The sequence below is a fragment of the Nomascus leucogenys genome, chromosome 18, assembly GCF_006542625.1.
Source record: "Nomascus leucogenys isolate Asia chromosome 18, Asia_NLE_v1, whole genome shotgun sequence".
Lineage (NCBI taxonomy): Eukaryota > Metazoa > Chordata > Mammalia > Primates > Hylobatidae > Nomascus > Nomascus leucogenys.
This window is the reverse complement of record NC_044398.1, coordinates 75,877,265-75,892,060: the sequence shown is the minus strand read 5'-3', so window position 1 is coordinate 75,892,060 and position 14,796 is coordinate 75,877,265. Positions and strand designations below refer to the sequence as shown.

Below are 14,796 nucleotides of genomic sequence, written 5' to 3'. Positions count from 1 at the left end.
TGAATAAAATCTATTGTCTACAAAGATTTAGACTAAATTCAAATTTTACATAAATATTGTTGACATTACCAATTTGAGGGGAAAAAATGTGATGCTTTCAAAATAGAATGTTTTAAAAGGGTGTGTGCATGTAAATATAATTCCCTGTGCCACTGTAAGCATGGGAAGGATTGAAATTGCTGGGTCGCATGGAGCAAAGTCACATCTCTTAAGAGCTCGTTTGGAATGGACGTTCTCAAGTGTAGGAGATCCCTTAACTGTACTTTTAAAGTTCCTATTTTTCCTTTTGGCTTAATTGGTCTGATCAGCAGTAGTAAGTAAACTGCTGTCAACATCCTCAGTTTATAGTGTTGTTTGTAATCTCTTTATCCTCACCATGTCTTCTTAATGCCACTTTTTCTAGTACCTCCTCTCTTTTTACATTCCCCTTTACTTTGCATAGCACACTGAAACTCTACAAAATGTTAGTGCATACATGATTCAGCTTTCATTCTTCTAAAAAAAAATCTTTGTTAAAGATCCCTACATATTAACTGCCTTTAATGGGAGGTGCTATTTTTCAATTCCAGGCGGCAAGTTTAATGCAGAACCCTCAAGTTCAACAGCTGTAAGTATATACAAAGAGCTTATTACACTTCCCCAACCCTTCTACTTGCCAGGCTTCTAATTTGAGCACGTCAGCTTAAAAATGATGAAACTGTTCTGAATGACAGTCAGTTGGAGGTTAAAGCAACACACATTTGGCCTAGCCTCTGGTAGAACATGGGTATATTTTATTAACTTTTCCTCATCCAGTTGTCCTTTTTGTTAAGAATATATACCAATCCCGGTGATGTATTTCTTGTGTACTCTAGAATGTCAGGAATGATGACAAATGCCATTGGGGGACCTGCTGCTGGAGTTGGGGGCCTAACTGACCTGTCAAGCCTCATCCAAGCGTAAGTATTATTTAAAACAGAAATAATGAAGATGTATTTTATGTTTTACAGCTTATCTCTATGGTGAGGGGTCAGGGCTTTCTTTTTAAATGTTTGTCTTTTACCGTTAGTAACTTTGGCCTCCTTAATGTTACTAAATCTGAAAGAAGTTCATGAATTAGAACCACTTTTTAGACTGCAGGGCAGGAATCCATACCTAGATAGTCTGGCCAGGCCTGTCTGTTGAGAAAAAGAACCATGTGTATTATGCTTTTTTTTTTCCCCATTCATTATGCTTTATTTTTTGGGACTTTCAAGTACCAGCAGAATCTTTTTCTTCTTTTCTTTTTTGGCACCATCTCAATAAGGCGGGTGAGGGACAGATATTAGAAAAGTAGATAATTTATATCCCTACCCAATGGCTACAGAAACTGAGGTACAGGTTAGTGACTTACTAAGGAACCCATAGCACATTCAGTCTTTTCATTTAAAGCCTAATTTTAATTTTACTTGATTGTGTTGTCAGCATGAAATTAGGGTCCTTGGTTTTTAAGTGGGGGTATCAATACTATATCTTTGCTTACAGAGGGTCCCAATGATTGGTGACCTGGTACTTTGAGGGTATGGAGACAAACAGTAAAAATCATATGTCCAAATAAATTGTGATCTCATATATATATAAAGCTACTAATCCCCCATTTTTTCCCAATGAAGATCCAAGAAGTTTTTCAGCAGACTTCAAACTACTCGGGGACGCAAATGAAGGTCAAATATCCTCTTAAATATATATCAATTTAGGTACACATACGTAGTTTAAAGTCACATGTTACATATTTTAATGTTCAGGCAATTCAGGAAATTTTTATTCAAACTTTTTAGTGCCTGTCAACACTTAGAGGAACTACTTGCATCTTCTCATTACTTGAGCACATTGCCTTCACTTATATCAAATTGGTGAAGATAACTTTGCTTTTCGAATCTGTGTCTGATGCTCTCGCTGGACACTTTATATGAAGCCACAGTACCACTTGTTGTTTCTCAGCACAACTGTGTATCCACTTAGAATATTGCATTTTTAGAATGACCTTTAAATGGCATATAATAACATCTAACACTGGCAATAGAGGGTCACATAGTACAGTTTGTGTTAAACTTCTTAGTGTTTTTAAAATTACTTGTTAGGTGACCTCCAAAAGCATCCCAAACTGGGTGTTATGTGAGACTATTAAGACTTGCGTATAAAAGCATTATATTTGAGCACATACAATAAAAACATATACTTCTTAGCCCTTTGCTTCTTTGTCATTAGCACTAGAGAAGTAGATTTCACCCAGTTGAGGTACTTATTTTTTTTAGCTGGGTGTTTTGTTTCTTATAAAGAACACTGCATTGTAATAATGCTATATAGAGGCACTGGTAAACTTGTAGATTCTAAAGTCGTGGCTCTAAAACTTGTTTTTATAGAAAAAAGCCCCCTTTAGGTAGCTCCCACATTTTCTGCAGTTCTTTTTGCATGGGTAAATGTGACTGGCAATTCCCTATTCAAACCACATTGCCTCTTTACTACAGGGGACAGCAGTTTGCTCAGCAGATACAGCAACAAAATCCTGAACTTATAGAGCAACTGAGAAATCACATCCGGAGCAGATCATTCAGCAGCAGCGCTGAAGAGCATTCCTGATTTAACCAGGGGCTCAAGCCCAAGATACAAATGGTTTATGGCTATGAATGAAGTATTTGTTGTAGATAGTACCCCCTCCCTCCTTCAAAAAACCAAACACCATATCTGATGTGTGAAAATAATGGAGGAAAACCTCTTGTGTATATTCTTAAAGAATAAATCTGTTTAGACAATAGGTTTATCACAAACAAACTCAAAACGTAACGACTCCTTTTGAAATGATCACTAGCCATGTTAAGTGCCAATATAGCACTGGGATAAGGTTCCATTTTCAAACTTCTATCATATTTGTATATTAGACTTAATAGCAAAGTATATTTATTGAACTCTAGCAGGGCTATTTGTTGGTAAGCTCTTTAGCTCCAATTTCCCTTAAGCAAAGTTTTTTGAGAAGGGAAATGACCCAAAGGAAAGGTTTCCTGTGCTGGTTGAGAAGAAGCGTACTTGCCACTGAGCAGTATGTCAGGAAAGAAGGAATATTATCTAGGTTTAGCTTTGATAAGTGCTATCAGTAATGAATATATAACATGGGAACCAATATTATCTTTAATGTTGCTTGTTCTGGTGAACAGAGAATCTTAAGAGCTGTTAGAAAGTAGCACTTGATGCAAGGGATGTTTTGAAAAGAAAAAATTGGTAATGCGAATGTATACAAAGTAAAGGTAGGATGCTCAGGTTTTCTGCATAGTTCTTAAGTAATCTTGTCTGCAGTTTGGTATTGATAACATTAGCATGGTCACTTATGCTAAATACACAATAAGATACATTTAGAAATCCTTAATGTACTGGTTAGGTCAGTGGTATAACTGTTTGGCTTAATTATCACAATTTCCCCAGTGGTAACCTTACCTTGGAAACTATCAAATATAAATATATTTTAACTAAGCCAGTGACCTGGTCCTAAGTTAAGGATTTTCTAAATGATATTTAATTGTGTGTCCATAAACACTGATTTTTTTTTAAAAGAAAACTTAGTAATTATTTGATGGATAACAAAAAGCATCTGTCACTAACATTGCTTGTTCATGTAATCTTCTGTGATAATTTGGCTTGGCATGCCAGTCTTATAATTAACATAATTTAAATTTGATGCAGTTTAAATATAACAGGAGACTTAAAATATTTTATTATAAATTAGATGCCATATTAGTGAAGAAAAGGGGCATTAGGTATTAATTGCATGGGTCTAGCTACATTGATGATAGTTTAATTCCAACTAGAGTATATTTTTTGTTTATTAATCATGAAATTGGTGCTGACATGTAATGACTTCACAAGTTTTACAAGGGAAAACTGAAAAAGGAAGTAATATAAATTTTGTGGGGTTTTTTTGAGATGGAGTCTTACTCTTTTGCCAGGCTGGAGTGCAGTGTTGCAATCTCAGCTCACTGCAACCTCCACCTCCTGGATTCAAGCGATTCTTGAGCCTCAACCTCCCAAGTAGCTGGGATTACAGGCGCCCACCACCATGCCCAGCTAATTTTTGTATTTTTAGTAGAGACAGGGTTTCACTATGTTGGCCAGGATTGTCTCAATCTCTTGACCTCGTGATCTGCCTGCCTTGGCCTCCCAAATGCTGGGATTACAGGCGTGAGCCACCGTGCCTGGCCACTAATTTTTGTTTTTAATGGAGACAGAGTTCCACCATATTGGCCAGGCTGGTCTCGAACTCCTAACCTCAAGTGATCTGCCCATCTTGGCCCCTCAAAGTGCTGGGATTAGAGGTGTGAGCCACTGTGCCTGGCCAGGAAGTAATATACAATTGAGTAATAATGCAGATGATTAGGCCTTATAGAACCCTTATCAAAAGACTAATTGGCTGGGCTCTGTGGCTTATGCCTGTAATCCCAGCACTTTGGGAGGCCAAGGCAGGGGGGATCACCTGAGATCAGGAGTTTGAAACCAGCCTGGCCAACATGGGGAAACCCACCTTTACTGAAAATACAAAAATTAGCCTGGCTTGGTGGTGGGCACCTGTAGTCCCAGCTACTCGGGAGGCTGAAGCATGAGAATTGCTCGAACCTGAGAGGCGGAGGTTGCAGTGAGCCAAGATTGCGCCACTGCACTCCAGCCTGGGTGACAGAGTGAGAATCTGTCTCAAAAAAAAAAAAAAAAAAAAAAAAAAGAAAGAAAGAAAAAGAGACTAATTATTACTAATTATTTTGTATCTTGAAGTTTAAAGTCCAACTTTTCTCTTTCTCCTTTGTGACGTTAGAACAGTAGTTCTATAACTTCATTGTAAGAATCACCTGGAGAATTCATTAAAGATGCAGATTCAGGGCCACGTGTTCAATTCTGATATAGTAGGTCCTGTAATAAGGCCTAGGAATGACCATTTTAAACAGTACACTAGGTGGTTTTGATACAGCTCCAAGGACTCTAATTTAGAGGAACACTAGGTTAGAGGTTTCTCAATTAGACCTGCAAACACCTAAGCACCTGGGCTAAAGCTACAATTAAGATATATAGTTCTGCAGAATTTAAAAAGAGCACAATTTAAGTCTTCGGCCCTCAGAAGTTAAATTCGTATTCCATCTAAGCCAACTTTGATTTTCATTAAGTTAGAATGAACTCCTAGTATTCCAGTATTACACAGAACGAAGTACTACTACTAACACATAGAAGTCATTACTGTGATATAAAAAGCAAAATAGATCCTTAATTAAAAATTAGTCACTCATATTCAGTGTTGAATAAGAAGTTAAAGTTTCTAGCATAACTATCTTGAGTGCATTAAAAATGCTTTTAGAGCAGTAAGATAAGCTTCTAGCTGACTGCCTAGAAAAACAGAAGATACAAATTCACAGTGTCAGAAATGAAAGAGGGGATACACTACAGACACTATAGGTATTAAAAGGCTAACTAGAAAACACCAGGACCAACTCAAGGATTGTATATTTAACAACTTAGATGAAACAGATTCCCTATAGGATACAAACTAGAAAGCTCACTGTAGAAACAGATAACCTAAACAGACCCATATTTATTAAGGAAGTTGAGTTTGTGGTTAAAAGTTAAAAACCTTCCAGTAAAGAAAACTACAGGCCCAGATAACTTCAATGATGAATTTTACCAAACACTTAAGGGAGAAATAATATCAATTCTAAACAATCTCCTCCAGGAAACAGAAGAGGAGGAAGTACTTCCCAACTCATTTTATTTGACCAGTACTACCCAGACAAAGATACTATAAGAAAAAAAACTTTAAAACAATGTCTTCATGTGCTAACATCTGTAGTTAAATTAGCCATTCTTTTTACATAAAATAATGGGAATTGGTATATTTCTTCCATTTCATTTTTCTATTTCTTTGCTAATATACCACCTGTAACAAATTCAATCTAGATGCTATCTGTCCACTTACCTACATTTCCATTCTATTCAAGCCACTTTTGCTCTTCAAGTAACTTGATCACTTTGGAATCATAGCATTGCAAGCTATTTCAAAAAAATGTTGCGTGGTTGGGTTGTGCTAGCTACTTTTAAATTTATAAAAAAATGCCCCATATATTTTCTTGCTTGTCTGGGAAATATAGTTGCTATCTAACTAGAAAAATAAGAGGGCATTATTAAAGTAACTCTTTAAGCATCTTACTAAATGTTTGACTTCCATTAACCATATTTCTTGTAGTAGCTGTAGCTATTATGATACTGTGTAAAACAGAACAGATTCTATATATGCAAATGACATTTTCATTTAATGTACCAAATTGTGTATCTAACTTTTATAATATAGGTTAAACAGATCCTTTCTAAGATGGCATTATTTAATCTTTACTTAAAACTGTGAAAAATATGTGTCTAAGTTATTGTTTATAAACAGAAGAGACTATAATTAAAATATAGAGCAGATTCCAAGTGACCACCATGTTACTTTTAAGATTTAAAACAGAATGAAACAGAAGATTCAATCATAAGAAGATGCTTGAAAAACAATCCAAGTGTCCAATGCAGTGGCTATAAAATATAATATCATTTAATCAATCTTAATCATTTTGAAACAAAGACAGACTTCAATTTTACACTGCTTGCACTTTATTTTGTACAGACATTTCATTAATTATTGCTCAATTTTGAGGTGCAAACCTTCTGAATATAGCTTTCATTTTGGACCAAACAATTTGTTATGGCAATAAATAATGATGCATTGAAAAACCAATTTTTGTATTTGATTTAATGCACTCTTACATTTAAGAAATTATATATACATTCTTGAATTTCAACTTACCAAAATAGAATAGCTTTTATTTAACAGCCTAAGCTTTTGTTTTCCTGACAAATACGGAAACTTTTTGTTACATGAATGCTGCAAAGTTGTTTATCACCTCAGCTTTCTCACTGCTTTGCTCATAACTAAGTGTGATTACATGGAGAGAGAAAGTTTTGTAACAGTAACACATGATTTAGAGTTTAAAATCATATCAGAAGATGGGAATTATTTAAATATACCTTATAAAAATAAGTGGCTTAATCAATGAGAAAAAAAACCAGGAGTTTTTGGCTTATAATTAGAAAATAAGTATTATTCTAGTTAATAGTTAATAAAAAAAAAAACAACCTAAAAAGTAAAACCAATTCTGATGTGTTCAGTAGCTGAAAGATATGTATGTTTGTAGGTATAACATACAAATACAGACACAAACCATTACAGTAATTTTGAAAACAACTAGAAAGCTTATACTGTGTTAACAAATATCAGGTTATAAGAGGACTACCCCCTTTGTTTTAAGCAAACTTCTTCTGCTGCCTGAATAGCTAGGAAAAAAACTGGAGTTAACTGAAATATTTCTAAACAAAATATTACAAAGTTCTAAGAAACAACTCTATCTTCTAGATTGAGGTCAGCTAACTATACCCTGCAGGCCAAATCTGCCCAGCTGCCTCTTTTTTTTTGAGACAGAGTCTCACTCTGTCGCTCAGGCTAGAGTGCAGTAGCATGATCTCAGCTTACTGCAACCTCCGCCTCCCGGCTTCAAGTGATTCTCCTGCCTCAGCTTCCCGAGTCCAACTGCTTCTTTTTGTGTACACCACTGTACCTTTTTTGCCTACTGGCTGCTCTTGCAGTACAATGGCAGAGTTTAGTATTTGTGACAGAAACCTTACGGCCTGCAAAGCCTAAAATATTTAGTATCTTGTACCTTACATAAAAAGTGTGCTGACTCGTGTTCTAGATACTTGCTAGGGACAAATGGTCTTAGATACACAGCTTTTGGAGAATAAAGTCCAATGGTCATCTAAAATGAAATGAAATTAAATAATAGGTGTAGAAAATATACACATGTTCATTTTGAACATAACTTACAAGATAAAATCAGATCTCTTCAAAACAAATATTTAATATTTTAACCATTTTACAGGAAAGAAATTTAAGAAACATATTTACTTCATTGTTGACGTCATCATTTTACAAAGGTGACAAAAAGAGCAGTTCTGTGAAACTAAATGAAAAGCCTAACATTGGAAGTTTCCTTCAGCTTTCCACTTTAATGGCAGAAGATACCACACAGACTTGTGCGATGTCATCATATTCATATGTTCTCTTTAAGAATGTGTCTGTTAGTCTTAAGCCAGAGATGCTCTATTGAGAGAGAGAGAGAGAGAGAGAGAGAGAGAGATGAGTCTAAGTTTTCATTCATTCAGAGGAAATACAGATACCGCAAATGACTTGTAAGTTAACAGCACCCAAATAGTGGAATTTTTGAAAAGACAGCATACTTGCAGTCCCTGTACTGAAGAAAGCAGAGTAAGGGCAAGACAGAGCGAAGAACTTGGATGCAGCTTTCCCAGCTGTCTTCCTGAAATTCCACACCAGTGGATGGAATTGGTATTGCACATTTCCAAAACCAGATCCATAGTCCTTTCACTGCTGGAGGAATCAGAATAATAGGAATAAATCTTGTTCACTTCACAAAGAGGTACTGCAATATTTCTACTATTGACAGTAAACTTGTTTTCTCCATATCCAGAATAAAAACCAGAAAGAGAAAAGCTATTATAACATTTTTATGTCACTTAAGATAGAATCAGGAAGATGAAAGGAAGTCACACCTTCTAGCACTTAAAATGGCTCAGACTAATCTGCCTGTCTGGATGTTGGCCTTCTGGTTCTATTACTCAACACTGGCCTCCTGGTGCTGCCATTTTTCTGGAAGACTTCCACACATTTGTGTCTAATCTTGTTGCCATGTATTCTCACTATTTCTGTTAGGTACTCTACAGGAAAAGAAGAAAACAACTGATTCTGGTCTAGTCCTTTTGATATCTAATCTATGTTACTTTACCATAATTTGGGAAACAACTGGCAGGATTTGTAAGACGTAAATACTATTCAGGTTTGCTAACTGGATTATTTACCAAGAAAAGACTACTTCTGCTTATAACATATCACCAGTTCAGCTTAAATAAGTTAAAAAAACTTTTAATGAGAGTATGCACATTGTTCTTTTTTAAATAACCAAAAGGCTCATAATGAAAAATAGTCTCCTACCACCATTCATGGCTACTTATGGCTTTTAGCTGTTTATTCTTATACTTGGCTCCAAATTTTAAATTGCTTATTTAAATTTTATTTTTTTAGACATATTGACTTTATAATATTAACTTGTATATGCCTGTATCTCCCTAACAAACATTTGAGATGGCTACTATGTGCCAGAGACCAGGGTAGATGCACTACATGAATATTGTTAATTTCACAAAAATCCAGTAAGACTTAATATATGTTGTGTGCATGTGTCTGTGCATGTCTCTGGTGTGTAGGAGCAGGGAATGACATTTATACAGAGAGGAAACTAAAGATCTAAGAGACATGTGCTTTTTAGAAAACTTGTTTGAATCACCAAAAGTTAAAGTGAACACCAAAAGAAGTTAACTTTTGAAAAAAATAACATTTGTGAGCTGGTCAATAAACTGATCTGCTGAAAAAAAAAAAAAAAATTCCCCAACACCCTGTAACCCCCTATAAGCACAGGGTCTTTGCCCTGTATTGTTGTTTACTGAGCTCACGATGTGGCAGACACTGAGTAAGGCCGTGTCCCTTCTCTTGAATAATTCCAGTCCAGTGAGAAAGAGACTAATACAGTAATATATGAGTGTCACTAAATACACAATATGTGAGTGTCGGTAAAAAACTAAGTTAAAATTTTCTATGATAGAGAAGGCATGAATACCTGTGCTTTGGAAAGTCTGGGTAGCTTCATAGAGGAAGTGGGTATTTCTGTAATTTTGAAGGATAAATATTTCCTATCTTTCTAATACCAAAAAGAATAAATACGGAATTAAAAGGATTATACATTCGGCCGGGCGCGGTGGCTCACGCCTGTAATCCCAGCACTTTGGGAGGCCGAGACGGGCGGATCACGAGGTCAGGAGATCGAGACCATCCTGGCTAACACGGTGAAACCCCGTTTCTACTAAAAATACAAAAAATTAGCCGGGCGTGTTGGCAGGCGCCTGTAGTCCCAGCTACTTGGAGAGGCTGAGGCAGGAGAATGGCGTGAACCCGGGAGGCGGAGCTTGCAGTGAGCTGATACCGCGCCACTGCACTCCCACCTGGGGGACACAGTGAGACTCCGTCTCAAAAAAAAAAAAAAAAAAAAAAAAGGATTATACATTCACACTAAGAGGACTGGGATTCATCACTGCAATATTATCAAAATACCCCAAATAATAATACAAACCAAGTGGTAATACAAGTAGGAGCAGAGGGCATAGGACTGGAAGTTAATTCTATTTTTTTCTACTTTCAATGCCCTGTGCTCTTTGCTTCCTGACAGTTCAGATTACGTTCTCTCTTTACCGTCAAAACCCAGTTTTCGAATCAAGGATTTCCCCTTACATTAAATCCATAAGCAATGTTTGGTTTCTTAATACTCAAGATACAGCTCAAGTACAAGCATGCCTCAAAAAAATCTTACTACTTCAATTCATAATATATTAATACGTAAGAACCTATTAGTTCATGTTTTGGTGAAGGAAGTATAAACAATGAATACCTACCTCATAGGGTGTGACGAATGAAATACAATACAGAAGATGCATAATACAATAGGCCTTTAAAAATATGTAATTATACTGCTACCAGGTGAAGAATTTTACAGTACTCAATATCAACATCAGAGAAGGCTGTATGTCAAGAGGAAAACTTAAAAGGAGACAGTAACAAAAAGATTTTAAAATTATCTATTAGGCAGGTGAGGTAGAAAGGACATCCATCCACAAACAGTGGCATTACCTGCAGTTTGTTATTTTACAGGTAATATGAAAAGGTTCTTCAAGGTTTACGGTATCTGGTATTGCCTCCAAAGACAACCTAACATCTCCATAACCTGGAGCCTAAGAAAACAAGCAACACAGTTAATGTATATCTATCACAAAACCTTTCCATTTTAATGAAGGCACCACAGCAGCACATTCACTCAACAGCTGTTGGGTTTCCAAGCTGATGTTCTAAGAAAATACTTCTGATTCACTTTGTCTCTCATTTTAAGTTCTTTTGCAGCTACTGCCTGTGGAATAGCCCGGCAGACCTGGACTGTTTTTGTTATATAATTATTCCATGTTCAGTAGAGTTAAGATGAATCTCAAAGGTAAGTAGTGAGTAAAGAAATTCCAGAGAGTTGAAGGGACACTTTCCAGATGCTGTAGCTTCTATGTCTGTAACTCTAAATAGGTAAAGTTATTGTCTAAAGAGGGGGATGATGTTGAAAGGAGCCAGGAAGAAAATCATGACTTTTTACAAGATGCACAGATGAGGATGGATTATAACAACACGAAGGCTTGGAACAGGCCATGGCAGAAAAATAACTAATGGCTATACTTAAGTGGGCCGAGGAAGCATCATTTTTTTTAATTACTGCCTCAAACAGTGGAAAGAAAAGTAAAATTTGAAATATGTCAAAACAGGTAATATTCAGCACAAAGGGAGGAGAATCCTGTCATATATTCTTACAAGCGTAAAAAAAGAAGACTGGTAGCTATCCCTACTCTCAGAGAAGAAATTAGGTAAAATATGCAACCAATGCTTATAAGATAACTTTAGTAGAACTCACCTTCTGAGGAGATGCCTCAGATTTTTAACTTCTTAAAAATGGTGGGAACTGAGTAGGTGAATGAAGTAAGTCCAAGAGTTTCAGGACATTGCAAAATAGAAAACCTTAATGTGTTTGGAAGTCAGAAGAAGAGTGAGCATGTGTTACCAAAGGAGGGACACTTGATAAACAGTTATTTTAATTTCTGTTTGATAAAGAACACATGTATTAAGGATAAATTAACATTTGAACATTTTTCATTCACGGCAACACCAGTCTTCTACCTACCTATCAGTGAAACTATTAATCTTTTCTTCTCCAGTAGTATTAATGCCTTTTATAGTGCTCCAATTTTTTACTGCTGGATGTAGAAAAAATTAAGTTGTTCTAACTACCTGTCTCTCACACACCAAAACCCCAGTGAAGTTTTTTCCAGACTCACCATTCTTTGAAGTTGGCTGGTCTGTAACCTTCCCCTTTCACCTAGATTTGTTTTCCATACTATATCCAATTTTCCAATTACTGTTACTCCCTTAATGATGCCTGCTTTTTCTGCAAATTCCTTCTTTGGCTTTAGGCAGTATAAGTACTGGCGTGTATCCATTGGTTGCAAATATGCTCTTGACCCAAACGTAGACACACTGAGAGGGGTGGAGACAGAGATGGAGAAAATTCTCTAGCATCTTTTAAAAGAAAAACCATGGCTGTGATTGTTCCTTTGGACAGGAACTGGATGACATACCCTCCAAAGATCAACAACAGAACATGTTAGCGATTTCAACACAAATAAAAAGAACGTATACTGCAATGATTTATTTTTCTTTCATTTTTTTCAGTTAGCGAAAATCTTGAGGTTCTTTATAGTAATTGGACCCCGAAAGGGGGGTGCCTTTTTTTTTTTTAAATAATTTTAAGAGACAGGGTCTTGCTGTGTCACCCAGGCTGGAGTACAGTGGTATGATCATAGCTCACTGTAACTTCTAACTTCTGGGTTCAAGGAGGTTCTTTATAATAGAATGTAATATATTACTTATAAAATTGAACATGTATCAATTAACTGAAAAGTGCAACAGGAACCAGAACCTTAAGTATCCTGTCTCTTTTCTCTAAAATTATCAAAGATAATAGTTTAGAATAATAAGAGACATACCATTCTAAACTAATTTTCAAAATGAACTAAAACATCTAGAAAAGAATGGAAAATTGTTTTCCTCAGTGAAGATGAAAGAAGCTATGAACTTTTCTGCGTGTACCCAACCTAATAATATAAAAGCAAACTTTTCATTCCTAATTAAGAAATTCAGGTGCTATCCCAAGCTATTACCTTCTTCTTCTTCTTCTTCTTCTTTTTTTTTTTTTTTTTGTTTAAAATACAGGATCTCTCTCTGTCACCAGGCTGGAGTACAGTGGTGCAATCATGGTTCACTGCAGCCTTCCTGCCTCTCTCCCAAGGAGCTAGGAATACAGGAGTGTACCACCATGCCCAGCTAAATAAAAAAAATGCTAAGTTGCCCAGGTTGGTCTAGAACTCATGGCTTCAAGCGATCCTCTGGCCTCAGCCTTTCAAAGGGTTAGGATTACAGGCATGAGCCACCACACCCAGCCTATTACTTTCTTATCTGTATTATTGTCAACCTTACATTTATTCTTCCTCTTTTAAATTAGCTGTAGAAAGGTATATGTATTTCCTTTTCACAAAATATGAAACCATCTATTCCTATGTCCTTTTCTTTTGATGTTGAGAGAGTATTTCTTTTTTAAACCCACATTCACCCTTACTCTTTTTAACTTCTCCACCATTCCTTCACATTCCTCCATTTTATCATTTGCAGGATAGCAATGATGGGATTCATATTTACTGGATTTTTATGAGACTTAAAAAACCAAATGCTTTGAATAGTAAAACATGAAATGCAAAGGGCTAGGATCTTTATTTTTATGTAATGGTGGGATGAAGATGGAGCACAGGAGAGATTTTGGAAAGTGAAACTATTTTGCATAATATAGTAATGGTGGATACATGTTATATATTTGTCAAAACCTACAGTGCTTGCCTATAGTCCCAGATACTTGGGAGGATCGTTTGAGTCCAGAAATTTGACTTCAGCCTAGGCAACATTAATGAGACCTGTCTCTTAAAACAAAACAAACCAAAAACCAAAAACAATAAAACATACAACAAAAAGTGTGAACTCTAATGTAAATTATAGACATTAGTTAGTAATAAGTGTCAGTATCGGTTCATCAATTGTAGTAAATGTACCACATTAAAACAAGATGTAGGCCAGGCACAGTGGCTCACGCCTGTAAGGACAGCACTTTGGGAGGACAAGGCGGGCAGATCGCTTGAGGTCAGGAGCTCAAGACTGCTCCAGCCTGGGCCACAGAGCTGGACTCTTTCAAAAAATAAATAAATAAATAAATAAAAATAAAAATAAAATAAAAAACAAGATATAAATAACAAGAGAAACTGCGAGGAGTGGAAGAGGGTATGTGGAAACTCTACTTTCTGATGAATTTTTCTATGAACCTCAAATTCTTTAAAAATAGTCTTAATTTAAAAAAAACCCACTGAAGAGCAATGGATGTTTAGAAAAGCATGTATCTTTCAAAACAAGGATAAAGACTTCATAATTAATATTTACCATTCTCCAGCTTGGCTGACTGAATTTAATTCTGTTACACTGTACATAATAGATGGCTCCAATGAAACTTTCTCCATAAACATAGGTGAGGTTGTCATATTCTGAATCTGGGCTTCCAGAAATACTTCATCAGTCTGAGGACATGAAAAAAATATCCACCAAAGTGTGGCAGCATTTAAAATATTTATCTCAACAAAAATATCTTATCTCTATGAAGAAAAAATATTAACCACAAATGTGATTAGTTCATGCCTGCAAATCAAAGTTACCACAATTAATGCAAGAAAAGAAATCTTCACCCTATCATAATTAACAGGAGCAAAGTCAAGTGTTAGTCAACTGATACCTTGTCAAACAATGGATGGAGGATAACTATATTTTGTCTTAACATCCCAAAATACTTAACTGGAATTTCATTTACAAATACTCTAATTCTTTTCATTAGGTATTAAAATATTAAAATGTGCTTTAGTATGATGAATATACCTATGCTCCTATAATTTCAGTATTATGTTAAGATAATT

At 35.8% G+C, this 14,796-nt stretch overlaps 2 protein-coding genes across 5 annotated transcripts in view; one reads left to right on the top strand and one right to left on the bottom strand.

Annotated features, from left to right (window-relative positions):
• SGTB (small glutamine rich tetratricopeptide repeat containing beta) overlaps positions 1-2,790 on the top strand; it is a 58,581-nt gene extending 55,791 nt beyond the window's left edge. Inside the window, exons 9-11 of the mRNA XM_003265996.4 lie at positions 570-607; positions 855-938; positions 2,487-2,790. Of these exons, the coding sequence (XP_003266044.1) occupies positions 570-607; positions 855-938; positions 2,487-2,598 (234 nt within the window). The 3' untranslated portion in view covers positions 2,599-2,790. The remainder of the gene's footprint in view (positions 1-569; positions 608-854; positions 939-2,486) is intronic.
• Positions 2,791-6,556: 3,766 nt separating this feature from the next.
• TRAPPC13 (trafficking protein particle complex 13) overlaps positions 6,557-14,796 on the bottom strand; it is a 39,171-nt gene continuing 30,931 nt past the window's right edge. Inside the window, exons 8-12 of one of the 4 annotated variants that reach the window (XM_012497334.2) lie at positions 14,273-14,406; positions 12,070-12,268; positions 10,832-10,932; positions 8,314-8,461; positions 6,557-8,176 (exon numbers count right to left, since the gene is read on the bottom strand). In XM_012497334.2, coding sequence (XP_012352788.1) covers positions 8,069-8,176; positions 8,314-8,461; positions 10,832-10,932; positions 12,070-12,268; positions 14,273-14,406 — 690 coding nt within the window. In that variant the 3' untranslated portion in view covers positions 6,557-8,068. Of the gene's footprint in view, positions 8,177-8,313; positions 8,465-10,831; positions 10,933-12,069; positions 12,269-14,272; positions 14,407-14,796 lie in introns of all 4 variants that reach the window. The other 3 variants (XM_003265995.4, XM_012497333.2, XM_003265994.4) reach the window with 3 other exon arrangements.